The following is a 17926-nucleotide window of genomic DNA, read 5'->3' on the forward strand; positions in this document are numbered from 1 at the left end:
TAGAAGGATACAGACCCAAAAAGGAGGGTCTGAACTCTGCTTAAGCTGGTCAAAGCTCTCTTAGGATTTTGTAATGGACTTTATAAAGTGAGAGGGACTTAGAAAAAACATAGACAGACCAAAGAACTTCACAAAAACATTTAAAATGAGGGCCTCTAAAGAAATACGGTGATTGCAGCCATGAAATTAAAAGATGCTTACTCCTTGGAAGGAAAGTTATGACCAACCTAGACAGCATATTAAAAAGCAGAGACATTACTTTGCCAACAAAGGTCCATCTGGTCAAGGCTATGGTTTTTCCAGTAGTCATGTATGGATGTGAGAGTTGGACTGTGAAGAAAGCTGAGCGCCGAAAAACTGATGCTTTTGAACTGTGGTGTTGGAGAAGACTCTTGAGAGTCCCTTGGACTGCAAGGAGATCCAACCAGTCCATCCTACAGGAGATCAGTCGTGGGTGTTCATTGGAAGGACTGATACTGAAGCTGAAACTCCAATACTTAGGCCACCTCATGCGAAGAGTTGACTCATTTGAAGAGACCCTGATGCTGGGACGGATTGGGGGCAGGAGGAGAAGGGGACGACAGAGGATGAGACGGCTGAATGGCATCACCGACTCGATGGACGCGGGTTTGAGTCAACTCCGGGAGTTGGTGATGGACAGGGAGGCCTGGCGTGCTGCGATTCATGGGGTCGCAAAGAGTCAGACATGACTAAGCAACTGAACTGAACTGAACTGAAAGAAATATAGATTATTTGGTGTGATTTTTTTCTAAATTGTTGCTTTGTATTATTTTAATGCTGGAAGTAATGTCAATCCTGGCTATCTATAGATGCTGAGAATGGGGGGATATTTTCCTTCTTTTTGCCTCTCTATATTTTCTGAAATTAACACTTAATTTTTTTATTTGTGTGTTTCTAAAACTGGAGACCAAATGGCTGAGGTCTGGAGAGATTTGCAGCTGTGAGATTGATAATGTGGCCACCAGTGCAAGTGGATGGGGCATGGCTGGGAGCTACGGGGAGAGTGCCACATGGGCAGAGGGCCCCATTGTAGCCCTCCCAGCTCCAGGCCTCATCTGCAGCTTTGCAGGGCCACACCTTCAATTTTGTCTCTTCTCCCAGAGTTGATTGGAGCCTGGGAGACTGAGTTACACTAACATAACTCACAGTGAAAGTGAAGTCGTTCAGTCGTGTCCGACTCTTTGCAACCCCATGGACTGTAGCCTACCAGGCTCTCTGTCCATGGGATTTTCCAGGCAAGAGTACTGGAGTGGGTTGCCATTTCCTTCTCCAGGGGATCTTCCCAACCCAGGGATTGAACCCAGGTCTCCTGCATTGCAGGCAGATGCTTTACCGTCTGAGCCACCAGGGATAGGCTAACATAAAAACCGGAATCACTACTTATTTATAAACTGCAAACGAGAAGGGTCCGAGGATCATGCATTCCTCTGGACCCTCCCTTAGGGGCTAACAAGGCCCAGCTGCTGTGAAAGGCTGCTGGGCATTCCTAGAATTGAGTGAGAGTGCTGGCTGGTCAGGGGAGTTAGAGCCTTCAGGAGACCCCACCTGAATGCCCTTGCACTTCCTGCCTAGGTCCAATGCCAGGCCCCAGAATCAGAATACCTTTTCCTGTGTCAGGGTTTGATCTTTGACTTTCCAGGCCTCATGCACCCTTCTTTAAGGGCAGCTGACCTCACCTCACTCAGGAGAAGATATTTAGGACTAGACACCACCTTTCTCTGTAGCAGGTGCATCTGGTCATGTATCCTCAAGGACACACCTTGTCTCCCTGAATCCTTGCTTCAGTTTGTTTCCATCCAGTTGGTGACCATCTTCCCAGGGGCTTGAAAATTCACCCTGTCCAAAAAAAAAGAAAAAAGAAAAGAAAAGAAAATTCACCCTGTCAAGCAGACCTGCCCCTGTGGTTTCAGACAGCGTCACACCACTGAGCTCCTAGGACATTTGGGAATGTCACCTCCTCACCTCTCTGCCAAAACCCAAGCATAGAACATTCTAACACTTCTGAGGGCTTTTCCAGGACACTGGGCTCGGGGCTATACCCCAAGCTGAGAAGAGAAAAATTTCCAAAGAACGAAGACCCTCATAGTCAGATACCCTTCCCTCCACAGTGTCACCAGTCTGCCACATAAGGACACATAGAAAATGGTGCCATTGTTATTGTTGTAACTAGTGTAACTGTTTAAGTTTTAATATAATCTTAACAACCACCCAAACATCAGTATTACTATAGTTCATAGGTGAGAAACTGAGGTCCAGGGTAGATAAGGAGCTTGCCCCAGGTCACGCAATTATTCAAAACTAGAAACAAAGGTCAGTCCTGTGGGTGTCCTATCTCATCGTCAGAACAAATAATTGGGGACCATCTCTCCCTCTGGTCTCTTTTCATCTTTAGCTTACTGCCTAGTGCGTGTTTTCAAAAGCCCTCTCAAACTGCTTCCTGCCAGAGACTTTTATTAAGTGGACTAGAGAGTCTGCCTCTGAAGACTTTGTAAACATTCTAAACTGAACAAAGCAGTTGTATTCATGTTTAACCTGGTAACACAGCATTCCCTGACAGGTTGGTTCACAACTCAACTGTAAGTGTTAACAGACTTGGAGAGAGAGCTGTGAGGGTGAAAATGTGGGATTATTCTTGCTTTCAATGAGTGCAACGTATAAAGCAAGAAAACCTATCAGAAAGACTTCACTCTCTCGGAGAACTTGGCTTTGCCAATTTAGAAAGACCTCAGCCAGAGGGACTTAGCTGAACTCAGATCCAGAAAGGATCCCCAGGGCCGAGAACCATCCTAAAGATTGGGTAGCTCTGAAACAAGGTCCCAGGGCCCTTTGTTTCTTCTGTTTCAGTCAGTCAGTTCAGTCGCTCGGTTGTGCCCGGCCTTTGCGACCCCATGGACCGCAGCACGCCAGGCCTCCCTGTCCATCACCAACTCCTGGAGTTTACCCAAACTCATGTCCATTGAGTCAGTGATCCCATCCAACCATCTCATCCTCTGTCGTCCCCTTCTCCTCCCACCTTCAATCTTTCCCAGTATCAGGGTCTTTTCCAGTGAGTCAGCTCTTTGCATTAGGTGGCCAATGTACTGGAGTTTCAGCTTCAACATCAGTCCTTCCAATGAACAGCCAGGACTGATCTCCTTTAGGATGGACTGGTTGGATCTCCTTGCAGTCCAAGGAGCTCTCAAGAGTCTTTTCCAACACCACAGTTCAAAAGCATCAATTTTTCAGCGCTCAGCTTTCTTTATAGTCCAACTCTCACATCCATACATGACTACTGGAAAAATCATAGCCTTGACTAGACGGACTTTTGTTGGCAAAGTAATGTCTCTGCTTATTAGAATGCACGTTATATGTAAACCCTTTCCTGATTATATCTCAAAAGCGAGAAGCCACGGCTTCCTCCTTGGGAATATGCAGTTTGCCCATCAGAGTGGGCAAAGCGTGGCACTTGGCAGACATGTTCTTGGTGGATCATGGAGTCTTGAGCTGTACCCTCTCTTCCTGGCACCAAGATCATATACATTGTCACCTCCAAACATCTCTCCAGTTTTCATCCCCATGTCATCTCCCCAGTTCAAGCACAATATGGCACCTACTTCCTATCTGGTCTCCCTATCTTCATATTGCTTCCTCCACACCATCCTCTACACCACCACTGGAACGGTCTTCTCAAAACACTCAACTGAACATATCACATCCCTGTCACCTGGAGACAAGAGAAGGTAAAGGATGTTTCAGGAGAGCAGCACTAATCTCATCTCAAGCTCCCACCCATGTTCTTTTTTTTTTTCTTTTTTTTAACATTGACATGAATCAGCCATGGATTTACATGTATTCCCCATCCCGATCCCCCCTCCCACCTCCCTCTCTACCCAATCCCTCTGGGTCTTCCCAGTGCACCAGGCCCGAGCACTTGTCTCATGCATCCAACCTGGGCTGGTGATCTGTTTCACATAGATAAATACACATGCTGTTCAAAACATCACCCTCACCCTCTCCACCACAGTTCAAAAGTCTGTTCTGTACATCTGTGTCTTTTCTGTTTTGCATATAGGGTTATCATTACCATCTTTCTAAATTCCATATATATGTGTTAGTATCTGTAATGTCTTTATCTTTCTGGCTTACTTCACTCTGTATAATGGGCTCCAGTTTCATCCATCTCATTAGAACTGATCAAATGATTCTTTTTAATGGCTGAGTAATATTCCATGGTGTATATGTACCACAGCTTCCTTATCCATTTGTCTGCTGATGGCATCTAGGTTGCTTCCATGTCCTCGCTATTATAAACAGTGCTGCGATGAACATTGGGGTGCACGTGTCTCTTTCAGATCTGGTTTCCTCGGTGTGTATGCCCAGAAGTGGGATTGCTAGGTCATATGGCAGTTCTACCACCCATGTTCTTACAGCCCTATCTGATCCCTCAGGAGCAGGTCAGAGAGCACTGTGACTCATGGGTTCTCCCAAGACAGAGGTACAGGTTTACACTTAGCATTGTTCCTGGTGATGACTTTCATGAAGCCACCTGGGGATCGTGTCCTTTATCTTGGGATAAGAAGATGTAATAGTCAGTCACCAAGAGTTTCCTTGGTTAGCTGGTCTGTTGGTCCCTTTGTGGCTGTATTTGCCTCTTCCTCTTCCATCACGGAAAAACAGGAGTCCTCTACTCCTAAAGAGGACTAGGGGGCAGAAAGGCTGTCATGATGGCTGGGCTCTGGATGAAAAACAGAGAAGCCAATCAACTTCTCACATTGCAAGGATGAACCTCCTGATGGCATCTCTTTAGTACCTTATTAGGCCAACACTGTGTTTGTCTACTTCCTAGTCTTGAGTTACTAGTCTTGAAAATACTTTCTTTTCGTTTTTTTACGGAGGAGAGGGGATTGGTTAGTTGTGGGGGGAAAATGAAATTTAAAAAAAAAAAAACCTCTTTGGTAAAAAAAGCTTCACAGAGTTTAAAACTCTATAAACTACTATGCAAAGAATGCTCTGGGAGGACTTCTAGTGTCTGTTTACTCTCTTCTCTGAGAAGTAAACTTCTCAGAAGGGCTCTATATTGCTTTTAGCTCCCTGAAGAAATGGTAAACTCCTTCAGAGCTCCATATTCTCAGTTCCATTCCATTTAAAGCCTCAAGTTCACATAGAAATGCTTGCTTTCATAGTTCAAGTGTTACTTCAATTAGTAAATATTCAGTTTCTAGTTCTGTATACTTGCTTGGCAATGTTCTCGTTGTCATCAGGGTTTCTATTTTTTTAACATCATTAGTTTTAATGCATGGATTTTTCTTGGCCTTCAGAATATTTATAAGACTTTGATGGACACAGTGGAAGATAATTTTCAAGGCTATTCTTTTTCATGAAAAGGGAAAATAATTCTCTTGAGTAAAAAGCATATTTAGCAGTTGCATCAAAGCACAGCAATTAAAATACCAACTTTGCAAGATGAGAAGCATAAAAAGCAACTCATACGGTTTCATTAGAAGAGTGCTGAGGGAAATGCTAATACTAGGTCAGCATAGGCTATTTTGTTAAAGTGCAAGTTCCAGAGACTTAAGCGTCACACATGACCCTACCTGCCTGGGACCCAACCAATTAACTGAAGGTAAATTCTATTGAGAAGCCATTTATAACAAGATCTCACATCTTCTAGACTTTCAACAGTTTACAAAGCACTTCAGTGAACATTATGTCATTCAAACCTAAGGCAAATTTATGGATAGAAGCTGTCTCTGGTTACAGCTGAGAAAACTGAGGCTCATTGTCATTTCAGGAACCCCCCAGTCTTCTTATTTATCATGGCCACCCTAGTGGAGCTTGACAGCTCCAGATTCAAGCAACAACTGATGGCTTAAAATGAGAGTTCAGGAAAACTATGCACACATGCATACATATACACACGTCTCTCTCTCTGTATGTATATGCAAATATTTGTCGAATAGATGAACAACTGAAAAATGACTTCCTAGTATAGAAGTACGATTCCAGAGAGGTGGACACCACTGAAAAAATACAGACTGCACACAACATACAAATATCAAGACAAAAAAAAAATGTGCTCCAGCTGGGCACTAAAGCCTTACTGGGCACTCAAAGAAATTAAAGGAAGGGAAACCAGGAATAAGGAAAGGGGCCAAATTCCAGTAATAAAAAAAAGAGATAGCAGAGGTTTGCAGGACTCAAATGAAAAACACTGGAGTAGAAAACTAAGTGCATGTTAATGGAGACTTAGAAAGCTTAATTCTTGAGTGCACAAAATCTCGGTGGGTGGGAGTGAGTTTGCAGCCCTCTGTGCGGCAGGACCATTGATGCCAGTGAAAACTCTTGGAATCATCTGGGAGCTTTAAAAACACAGATGCTGGACAACACTTCCCCATCCCCTCCCAGGATTGGGTTGCGTTGGTCTGGAGTGTGGTGTAGTGGCCTCAGGGTCTTTAACCACCACCCCGCCTCCTTCCTCTCACCCTCCCCCTTCCCCTCCCCCTGGTAATTCTGGTGCACACCTACTTGAAGGTGATCCAGTTCACTCCCTTCTTTATAAATGAGGGCACTGAGGCTTGGTGAGGGGAGACACCCAGGATCACCAGCAGATTCAGCAGTGCTCAGACTGGTACCAACCAGGCTCTGACTCCTGCAAAACCTGCTCCAAGTTCACGGGCTTTCCTTCTCATCTCCCCTCTTTCCTGCCTGCAGGTCAGCATCACAGTCATTGAGGCTCGGCAGCTGGTGGGCTTGAACATGGACCCCGTGGTGTGTGTGGAGGTGGGCGACGACAAGAAGTACACCTCCATGAAGGAGTCCACTAACTGCCCCTACTATAATGAGGTCAGCCCTGGGGCCCTGGGTGGGGAAGAGTCCTCCAAACTGTGGCAGAGCCTGGGCCCCGGCCCCATCGGGCCAATAGGAGAAGCTGGGACTCAAGAGTCACAAAAGGCTACCAGCCAGGTGACCTTGGTCCACCCCCCAGCATGCTGAGTGCCACGTCCTCTGAACCTCCAGTCCAGACCCAGCCTGACCCTGGTCTGGCCAGGGCCCACCCTGTGAAAGGAAGCCAGCCCCTGTCCTCCCCAGTGCTGCTCCCACCAGTGCCAGTGAGTGAACCTCACACCCTGTGAGGCCGGGTTCCAGCTCTTTCCCCAGCCAGAGCCCTGGGGCAGGGCAGCCTCCTTCCAGCCCTGGCCCATGGGGGCACTAGAACCAATAATGAGCACTTGCTGTGTGCGGGGCGCTCTTCTAAATGCTGTAGGTGCATCATCTCTTCTGACTCTCACGCTATCAGAAGTTGTCACCATCAATCCCATTTTATACAAGGGATATTGAGGCTCCTGGAGAAAGACCTGGCCCAGGTGCCAAGTGCCAGAGTCAAGTTCTGTATGTGCACACTTTCTGCTCAGCTGCCATCCTGGGTGCCTGAATCTCTTCGAGGTCCTTCCAGACCACTGGCTGTGATGCTTGGGGAGTGGGAGGGGAAAGGCCTGGTCCCCACTGCTGTTCGTTGCAGCTGTCTGAGGCCACACTGAAGTTACAGAATCTCAGTTCTAGTTCAGTCTCCCCACCTTACAGAGGAGACTGAGGCCACACTATGAAAAGGGCTGAGATCACAGAGAGTATTATAGACAGAGCAGGGCCCAGACTGTTCTGCCTCCGCTCACTGCGCTCTGTCTGCCATCTCGGATGGCCACCCCCTGCCCCATCGGACACAGCCTCTGAGTCTGGGCTCCAGGGAGGGGCCCATCTTAATCAGCTGTGGTGAAGCGTGCCCCTCAGATACCTGAGCACACACCACCCTAACCCAGAAGTCACTGGCCTGGCCACTCTGGCCCTCCCTTTCCGGGAGGGGCCTCCAGGCTGCTTCTCAGTGGCTCCAGGCAGTGAGCTGTGCCAGGCTGGCCCTACTGAGGCATGGGCATCCCGCATTTCACTGTCCATCCTGGGTGTGGTGAGGGTCTGCTACTCGGAGGTGGGGGCATCTCTCTGGAAACTGTGGGAGGCCCCAGCAGGGAACCTGCAGAAGTAAAACCCAGGCCTGTCTCTGCCCTTCACAGGGACCCAGGCTGAGGCCAGGGCCTGACTGAAGTCTCCAAAGCAATCACAGAGAGGCCCCACTCTCATAGCTGGTTTCCTGCAGGTCCCAGGCTGGGGACACTGCTGTTCTGGACCCCCTCGGCCCCATGTGACAACCTTCCCAGGGGTCAGGAAACTCAGGCTCAACATCTCTGACCTTAGGTCAGGACACATCCCCGACTGGAAAAGCCTCTGGCCTACATAAGATCTATTTTTCCCTAACAGATATGGAGACAGGGCCCCCACGGCCTTCCACGGTTATTTGATAGTGGTGGAGGCCTGTCTGGCTTACTGGAGAGCTCACCTTGCACCAGGTCCATGCACCTCATGTTTCATTCAAGTGGCTTCCTCCTTCCAAGGAAACAGAACTGATCTCCCCACTTGGTGGCTCCCTAGAAAACTCCTACTCACTCTGTAGGGCCCAACTCAAATGTACTCTCTAGGTCAGAAGTCAGAGTATTTCCCTCTCCTTTGACAATAACATCCCTGAATTGCATTTGGTCCTTCATATCCAACCCAGGAGGCTCCTGATCTCCTGCATCACTGTAGCCCACTCCAGGGCCTGCCTTGTACCTGGAGGGCTTTGGTAACACTGAATGGATGTTTCTGAATGGATATTTATCCAAAAGATGAAACAGAGATACGCTGGGCCTCTGCTCTGCGCCAGGCTCATGACTGGCAACATGGGAGCTGCAAACAGGACACCTCCTAGTTCCAGCCTAGAAACCATTTTCCAAGCTCTGTATTTATATCTGGGGCTTCCCAGGTGGCACAGTGGTAAAGAATCCACCTGCCAATGCAGGAGATGCAGGAGACTTGGGTTCGATCCCTGGGTAAGGAAGATCCCCTGGAGAAGGAAATGGCAACCCACTCCAGTATTTTTGCCCGGAGAATCCCATGGACAGAGGAGCTTGGCATACTACAGTCCATAGGGTCGCAAAAGAGGCGGACACCACTTAGCAACTAAACAGCAGGTCTTAGTTGCAGCACTCAGGATCTCTAGTTGTGGCATGTGGGATCTAGTTCCCTGAACAGTGATCAAACCCAGGCCCCCTGCATTAGGAGCATAGAGTCTTAGCCACTGGATCCCCAGGGAAGTTCCTTGACCCAGGTCATCATATTTAGATTCACAATCACGCCTCCCAGCAATGACAAGAATGCCGCCCCAGAGTGGTCCCACTTGGAGGCCCTGGTTTATTATCCCCCATCACAGAGGCGTAAACTGAAATTCAGAAAAGGAAGCAATTGGCTCAACAGTGAAAGCTCAGGCTTCATGGCTCTAAAACTGCACTTTTACCCACAGTGATCTAGTGTGCGCCCCCAGCAGCTGAAACAGATTCTCCTCCTTTACTCCAAGCACTTCAACATTTCTTCCATCTCCGTGCCCTTGAGTTCACCAAAGCAGCAGGCCCTCTGCTCGCTGCCCACACTCTCGTCCCCAGGGCCTGCACCCCGAGGCCAGGAGACTTGGGCCAGCACAGCAACTATGAGTGGCAGCTCCCAGCTGGAGAGGACCAATCGTGCCCCCAGCATTTGTGTTTGTAGCAGATTAAGTTCATCAGCTCTCAGTTCTAAGTCTCAGCTTACTTTACATTTTAACACCTCCAAACTTGGGGTGCATCTTCTAGGCAGCCTTGTGGTTTAATGGTGATGTCTATGGGACCTACACAACTACAGTGTATCTTACAGTATCTTACATGTATCTCATCAAACCTCATAATGAGACTGTACATGGGCGGGTGTCATTATGTCCATTTGACAGCTCAGGAAGCTGAGGTTCAGAACGATGAGGTGCTCAGGGCCGCATGACTCCTCACTGCCCCTGAGAGCTGTGATCAGAGGGGACCAGTTGTTGCCCCTCCTACTTATCCAAACTTCAGGGCTCAGGGGGCATGGGCTGGTGCAGACCAGCAATGCCAGGACAGAGGGGACTGGCACTGAGCCTTGGCCCGCCAAGTGACAGCAGGCCTGGGTCTTTCCCCCCTAGTACTTCGTCTTTGACTTCCATGTCTCTCCTGATGTCATGTTCGACAAGATCATCAAGATCTCGGTGAGTGGGGAGCAGTGCCCGGCAGGTGGGGCTCTTAGCTCAAACTGTACCTTTGTGCAGCCTTGAAAAGGGCACCCTGTCTGGGCAGGCCAGCCATAAGAAGACACAGCCATAAAAAAAAGTCACAGCCAGCCAAGCAGGGCACAGGCTGGAGTTGGGCCCCTCTCACCCCATTAGCCACATCATTCTGTGCAGTGTACAACCTGCTCACCTGTACCTGGCAGCCAGCAAAACACTGGCAAGGCAGAAGGGGCTGATACTAAGCCTCAGAGAGATACCCCTGCCCTGCCAGACACCCTCTTGCTTGACCTGAAGCTCACTTCCCCAGAAAGAGTTGGAGGGGGGCCCCTCTATCAGTCAGCCCTTCCCTGCCCCACGGCCTCAGCCCCATCCCGCCTGATCAACGGCTGGTGGTTTTGCCTGGAAGGTGATTCACTCCAAGAACCTGCTGCGCAGCGGCACCCTGGTGGGGTCCTTCAAAATGGACGTGGGAACCGTGTACTCCCAGCCGGGTGAGTAGCTTCGTGGCTGGGTCAGTACTGGTGCATGTGGCTCCAGGAGCACGGGTCATGCATACAGCCTCTAACACACCTCACAGAAGCAAATGGGGACAGAGCCTTGCTGGGGACAGGTGTGAACTGCAGTTGAAGTTGAAAGCGGAGTGGGGGAAGAGGAAAGTTCTGAGTCCGGGAGATTCCAGGGCCCACAGAAAATCAGAGGACAGTGAGCCCTTTGTACGGGCTGTGCTCGCAGTCAACCTGAAGGGGCAGACCCATCCTAGATTAGCCTCCTCCTCTGACAACTGGTCTTTCCTCCACCCTGTCCTGGGTCCTAGGAGCATTGGGGTGACACTATTTGTCCCTGTCTCTAGGAGGCTTTCCGTCTGCAATTGGAGACAGATGGTAAGTAGATAGCCACAGGAGATAGGAGATGTGCATATGGAAAGGGACCAGGATCAGCTCTTCTGAGGAAGTCAGGGAAGGCTGCATGGAAGAGGAGACACACCAACAAAAGGATTAGAAGTTTGAAGAGGGAGCCAGAGGGTTGGGGTGAAGGACAGAAGGGATGGGTGCATCCAAGATAAAAGTACAGCAGCCACAAAGGCTTGGGGCTGTAAAACAGCAGTCCAAACTATTCGGAGAGGGGTCAACGGCTATGCCTGGCAGGAGGACAGGGGAACACACCTCACAAGGTAGGGTGAACATTGGGGGCCAGGCAGAGCTGCATCAGGAGGCCCCACAGGGGGTGCTAAGGTCAGCAGTCTTTCCCCCAAGCACTGGGGAGCCTCAGGTGGGTTTGAAATAGGGAGTGAGAGAGGGAGGGCCTCTTTAAGAGCTTTGTCTGGCAGCCATGTGGAGATTGACTGAAGGGGCTGGAGACAGGAGGGCTGCAGGTCAAGAAACCAATCAGGAGATTCCTCCATCTGAAGTCATACCACACATCTGGGGGCACGGCCAGAGCTGGGACCTTGCCTCAGCCACCCTTGCTCGGGGACCTCTGCCTCCCTGGTCCTGAGGCAGGCAGAACTGTGGCCCCAGGGCCCCAGGACCTGATGACTTGGCCTCCACGGCCTGTCCCAAGGGTGGGTACAGCCCTGAGTAGGGCCAGCCGGGACAGTCCCCACTTCTCGCCACCGCAGAGCACCAGTTCCACCACAAGTGGGCCGTCCTGTCCGACCCTGACGACATCTCCGCGGGGCTGAAGGGCTATGTGAAGTGCGACGTCGCTGTGGTGGGCAAGGGAGACAACATTAAGACTCCCCACAAGGCCAACGAGACGGATGAGGATGACATTGAGGGGTGAGCTCCCATCCCTGCCCCGCCCCTGGAGATCTGGTCCAACCCTTCCTGGGGTGCAAAGGGAGCCCCCCACGGTGGACTTGGCCCAGAGACCTCACCTTCCATCTTCCTTATCTGCCCGCCCAGGTGGCCCTGCTCTCCCTGGAAGGACGGAGGCCAGGGCCAGCCTCAGTGTCTGGGGACTCTCCTCATGGGGCAGAAAAGACTGGGGGATAGTCGAGGGTGACAATCATTTGACATCCATGCTGTTGACTGTGAGAAACTTGGGGGAAAATTGTGGATTCCCAGAGCTGCGGGGCCTTGAGTCTACACCCAGGAGAGCAAAGGGATTTTGTTTTCTGAAGCAATTCCAGGGAGTTGCCAGGGGCTATTCAGAAATATTCTGGAACCTTATCTGGATTCAGTGGGAAAAATTCAGGATCCAGTGGATCATGCCTTCCTTGAGCCAGGGAGGGAGAGAGGGGACCACTGGTGAGGTTTTTGTGTAAAAGACAAAAGATGTGACACAAAGTACTCATATATTTTAATCTGTTTGAGCCTTATCGTATCCATGGGAGGTGTGTGTTATTACTCCCATCTTAAAGGTGAGGAAACTGAGGCTTAGAGAGATGGGGAGGTTTGCCCAGGATCCCACAAGAGAGCAGGTGCCCTAAATTCCAGTGTCTTTAGTTCTAGTATGGGCCTTCTCAGCCGTCCTTCACTTGTGGTCCCGGGCCCCAGAGGTATGGGGATGTTGGCGCAGGAGTCGGCCAGGTGTGGCCACTGCAGCCCTAGCTGTTCATGTGGCAGGAACCTGCTGCTCCCCGAGGGGGTGCCCCCTGAACGCCAGTGGGCCCGGTTCTACGTGAAGATTTACCGAGCGGAGGGGCTGCCCCGCATGAACACAAGCCTCATGGCCAACGTGAAGAAGGCTTTCATTGGTGAGAACAAGGACCTGGTCGACCCCTATGTGCAAGTCTTCTTTGCCGGCCAGAAGGTATTGGGGTGCAGGAGGCTGGGAGATGGGGTGAGGTGCAGGGGATTGGGCGTGGGGTCCTGGGAATGAACAGGAGGCAAAATCAGAAACCACGAGACTGGCCTTTGATTACCTTGGTGCATCACCTCTAGAACTGAGGAGAGAGAGATGAGCAAGTCCAGCTCAGAGGGGCTGGGGCGGGGCCAGGCTTGGCCTTAGGGATTCCTCCCCGCCCCCAGGTCACCAAGCACTGAGGGTGGGGGGCACTGAGAGGGAGGAGAGCTAGAGAGACGGGGGTGGAGAAGAGTACGGAGGTAAGTACACACACAGACACACACACACACACACCACGCACACTCGTAACACATACACACACAGATACAGACACACACGTGCACACTCAGGCAGGCACACAAATCCTAACTCTCGCTCCCTCCCACCAGGGCAAGACTTCAGTGCAGAAAAGCAGCTACGAGCCGCTGTGGAACGAGCAGGTGGTCTTTACAGACCTGTTCCCCCCACTCTGCAAGCGCATGAAGGTGCAGATCCGGGACTCGGACAAGGTCAATGACGTGGCCATCGGCACCCACTTCATTGACCTGCGCAAGATTTCCAATGATGGAGACAAAGGTCAGCAGTTGGAGACTGGAGGTGGGACTTGGGGCTGAAGGGAGTGAGTAAAGGAGACCCCTCCACACACATGCGAGCGCGCACACACACACACCACCACAACCGCCGCCTCCGTCCCACACCTAAGACTAAAAGATGCCCGGCCTTCACCAGCAGCCCTTGCCTCCAGGGAAGGGTGGTGACTCGTGGTCAGGTCTGCACAGAGCTGCCTGGGCCTGCTGAGCCAGGCTGCCTGGATTTGAACTCCAACTCTGACAGCTAGAAGTTTCATGACCTTTGTACCTGTTTTGTCATCTGTAAAATGAAAATAATAGTAATTATATACATATTATAGGGGTGTGTGTGTGTGTGTGTGCGCACGGGCACACACACATTCAGTCACTCCAGTCTTGTCTGACTCTTTGCAACCCCATGGACTGTAGCCCATTTGTGCCTGTGGAATTTTTCAGGCACGAATACTGGAGTGGGTTGCCATTTCCTACTCCAGGGGATGTTCCTGAACCAGGAATCAAACCCACATCCCTTGCATCTCCTGTATTGGCAGGCAGATTCTTTACCACTGCACCACCTGGGAAGCCTATATATGTGTGTACTACTGCCATAGTACCTATCTATTGACTTGTAGGACCGGAGCACTGAGCTGGGTACCAGGGATACAGAGCAAGGGAGGAATCCATCCTGTTCTCATGATGTTCCCTGGGGATGAGGGAGACGGGTGTGCTACCAAATGCGCAAAACCTGAGACAGAAGGCACAAAAGCCACAGACTGTATGGTTACATTTGTATGCAAAGTCTAGAATAAGTAAATACATAGAGGCAGAAAGCAGATGAGTGATTGCCAGGAGGTGGGAAGAGGAGGGAATTGGGACAAACTACTGAGAGGTATGGGGTTTCCTGAGGGGGATGAAATGTCCTGGATGGTTGCACAATGCAATGAATGCACTGAAAACCACTGAAATGCGTCCTTTAAAGTGGTGAATTTTATGTTATGTGAAGTATGTCTCAGTTTTTTAAATGCTTTATTTTTTGTAAACTGTGGGCTTTCCTGGTAGCTGAGATGGTAAACAATGAGCTCCTGCAATTCAGGAGACCTGGGTTCAATCCCTGGGTCAGGAAGATTCCCTGGAGAGGGGAGTGCTACCCACTCCAGTATTCTTGCCCAGAGGATTCTATGGACAGAGGAGCCTGTCAGGCTACAGTCCATGGGGTCACAAAGAGTCAGATACAACTCCGACTAGTTTTTTATAAACTAGGCAAAACAAAAACAAAACACATAAAGCAGAATTGGATCCATGCTACACATGAGACACAACAAATCCTAATGGGAGAAAAATAGTTGGGACTAGGAATTGAGGCAGAAAGAAAAGAAGAACTAAAGAGCCTCTTGATAAAAGTGAAAGAGGAGAGTGAAAAAGCTGGCTTAAAACTCAACATTAAAAAAATTAAGATCATGGCATCTGGTCCCATCACTTCATGCCAAATAGATGGGGAAACAATGGAAACAGTGACAGACTTTATTTTGGGGGTCTTCAAAATCACTTCAGATGGTGACTGCAGTCATGAAATTAAAAGATACTTGCTCCTTGGAAGAAAAGCTAAGACAAACCTAGACAGCATATTTAAAAGCAGAGACATTACTTTGCCAACAAAGATCCATCTAGTCAAAGCTATGGTTTTTCCAGTAGTCATGTATGGATGTGAGAGTTGGACTATAAAGAAAGCTGAGCACCTAAGAATTGATGCTTTTTAACTGTGGTGTTGGAGAAGACTCTTGAGAATCCCTTGGACTGCAAGGAGATCCAACCAGTCCATCCTAAAGGAAATCAGTCCTGAATATTCATTGGAAGGATTGATGCTGAAGCTGAAACTCTAATACTTTGTCCACCTTATGTGAAGAACTGACTCATTGGAAAAGGCCCTGATGCTGGAAAAGATTGAAGGTGGGAGGAGAAGGGGACGACAGAGGATGAGATAGTTGGATGGCATCACCAACTCAATGGACATGAGTTTGAGCAAGCTCCAGCAGTTGGTGATGGACAGGGAAGCCTGGTATGCTGCAGTCCATGGGGTTGCAAAGAGTCGGACATGACTGAGCGACAGAACTGAACTGAGGAATTGGAGGGAGGGGCACTTCATGGAGGAAGAGTGTTTAACAGGTAGAGACAGAGAGATAGAGACAGAGAACCTCTCCTTTGGAGAGGAAAGGAGGGGTCTGCAGAAGCAAGTGACACCCCAGTGGCACGCAGGTCTGCACAGACAGTAGAGGGCTGGAAGGCCTTGTTGAGGAGCTAAGAAGGTGGAGTTTGTCTTCTAGGGATATTGTAGGGTGCCCTGCAACAGGTACTTGAAAGCAGGGACCATGACTTCGCTCCACAGAAATGGATATGTGTGAATGTGGAGCCTCACAGCCAGCTCAAGCTCCCGCAGAGAATAAACAAACACACGTAAATGCCCCAGAAGTGAGAGGGCCACCCCACAGCCACCCACACACAGCAGACACAGCTCGCCCCGCAGCTGCAGGCCCTCTGCTGCTTCAGACATTTCCCTGAGCGAGGTGTGGAGTCCTCAGCTCAGCAACCTGAAGGTGCAGGCCGGGAGCCCCAGAAACAGGTCTCTCCACCTGAGTGAGCCCTTGACCCCCTGCACCCCTGCCCACAGGCTTCCTGCCCACACTGGGCCCCGCTTGGGTGAACATGTACGGCTCCACACGCAACTACACGCTGCTAGACGAGCATCAGGACCTGAACGAGGGCCTGGGGGAGGGCGTGTCCTTTCGTGCCCGCCTTATGCTGGGCCTGGCGGTGGAGATCCTGGACACCTCCAATCCTGAGATCACCAGCTCCACTGAGGTGCAGGTGGAGCAGGCCACGCCCATCTCCGAGGTGAGGCCCCAGGGGGCTGCGCTCCCCTCCAGAGCCCCCCCAGCCCCGCTCAGCACACTTCAACCCAATGCAGCCTGGGTCTGGGCTCTGCCAGTGTCCACCCTGCCTGCCTTAGGGGCCCAGACCCCAGGGTCAGGCCTCCCTCCCCAGGAAGCAGCAAGACTTCCATCCCCTCCCACTGCCTGTGCCTGCGCTCTGCCCGTCTCTGCTCCTTTCCTGGCCATGGTTGGCCTTGTGCTGGACAGAGCAGCCTTTCTTCCAGGGACAGGCTGGAGGGCCAAAGGAACTGGGCCTTCAGTGTCTGGCCTCCTGGTTCCACAGCTGGGTGGGATGTCCCCCACCACTAGCCCCAAGGGCCTGTCTGGAGACAGAAAGAGGCCTGGCCCCGGCCCCAACATGCTGGTAAGCTTTCAGGATGGCTTGAACCACCTTCCCCACAGAGCTGCACGGGGAAAACAGAAGAATTCTTTCTATTTGGAGCCTTCCTGGAGGCCTCAATGATTGACCGGAAAAATGGAGACAAGCCCATCACCTTTGAGGTCACCATAGGTGAGAGCTGGGCTCACAGAGGGGTCTTGGGGCCCGGGGCTGCAGAGTGGTAACTGCTGGGCCTGCTGCACAGCCCTCGGGGGAGGGGGACTTTGACCACTTCCCTCGAGTGTCCTCGGCGCCCACACAGCACACGGTGACTGCACATCATGAGTGCACACACGCCCCACAGGGTAAACCTTAGGGCTCAGCGGAGTTAGGGACATGAGGAGGAAACACGTCCTCTCTGCGGAAGGGAGCAAGGCCCCCATGGGACTAGAGAGGAGGGTCCTGCAGGGTCCATGTCCAGGGCTGGACTTTGAGCTCAGTGGTCATCAGGGCTCCCATGGTGCAGGGAACCATGAGTGCAGGGCATGGCCCTGTCCCCTGGCTAGTGTCCTGTGGTGTCTGAGCTCACACAGAGCCCAGCAGAGACCCCATTCCCTGACTCTTGCTTTTCCAAGCCACAAACCCCTGGATTGGAGGGCAGGGTGGGGCCTGGTGGGAAAAAGCCTCTAGGCCATTGGGTGCCCCCTTCTGCTTACAGGCAACTACGGGAACGAAGTCGATGGCCTGTCGCGACCCCAGCGGCCTCGGCCTCGGAAGGAGCCCGGGGACGAGGAGGAAGTTGATCTGATCCAGAACTTGAGTGACGACGAGACTGACGAGGGTGGGGACCTGGCCTCGGTCTCCTCTACCCCACCCATGCGGCCCCAGATCACTGACAGGTGAGCCAGGCAGGACAGAGGGCCCTGAAAGGCCCTGCTCACTGCCTGCTATCCTCTTGTGGCCTGTCCCCTGTCCGCCTGCCTGGGCGCCCAGTCCTCAGTCTCCCACCTGCTCCCATCCCAGGAACTACTTCCACCTGCCCTACCTGGAACGCAAACCGTGCATCTACATCAAGAGCTGGTGGCCTGACCAACGCCGTCGCCTGTACAATGCCAACATCATGGACCACATCGCAGACAAGCTGGTCAGGGCCAGGCCCGGGGTGGGAGGG

The 17926-nt window shown here is 51.1% G+C and overlaps 1 protein-coding gene across 1 annotated transcript in view; it reads left to right on the forward strand.

Moving 5' to 3' along the window:
- OTOF (otoferlin) overlaps positions 1–17926 on the forward strand; it is a 91479-nt gene that overhangs the window by 52998 nt on the left and 20555 nt on the right. Inside the window, exons 9-18 of the mRNA XM_043469149.1 lie at positions 6712–6843; positions 10070–10132; positions 10560–10644; positions 11772–11931; positions 12721–12907; positions 13330–13516; positions 16175–16398; positions 16839–16947; positions 17474–17654; positions 17779–17899. Coding sequence (XP_043325084.1) covers positions 6712–6843; positions 10070–10132; positions 10560–10644; positions 11772–11931; positions 12721–12907; positions 13330–13516; positions 16175–16398; positions 16839–16947; positions 17474–17654; positions 17779–17899 — 1449 coding nt within the window. The remainder of the gene's footprint in view (positions 1–6711; positions 6844–10069; positions 10133–10559; positions 10645–11771; positions 11932–12720; positions 12908–13329; positions 13517–16174; positions 16399–16838; positions 16948–17473; positions 17655–17778; positions 17900–17926) is intronic.

The sequence above is a fragment of the Cervus canadensis genome, chromosome 5, assembly GCF_019320065.1.
Source record: "Cervus canadensis isolate Bull #8, Minnesota chromosome 5, ASM1932006v1, whole genome shotgun sequence".
Lineage (NCBI taxonomy): Eukaryota > Metazoa > Chordata > Mammalia > Artiodactyla > Cervidae > Cervus > Cervus canadensis.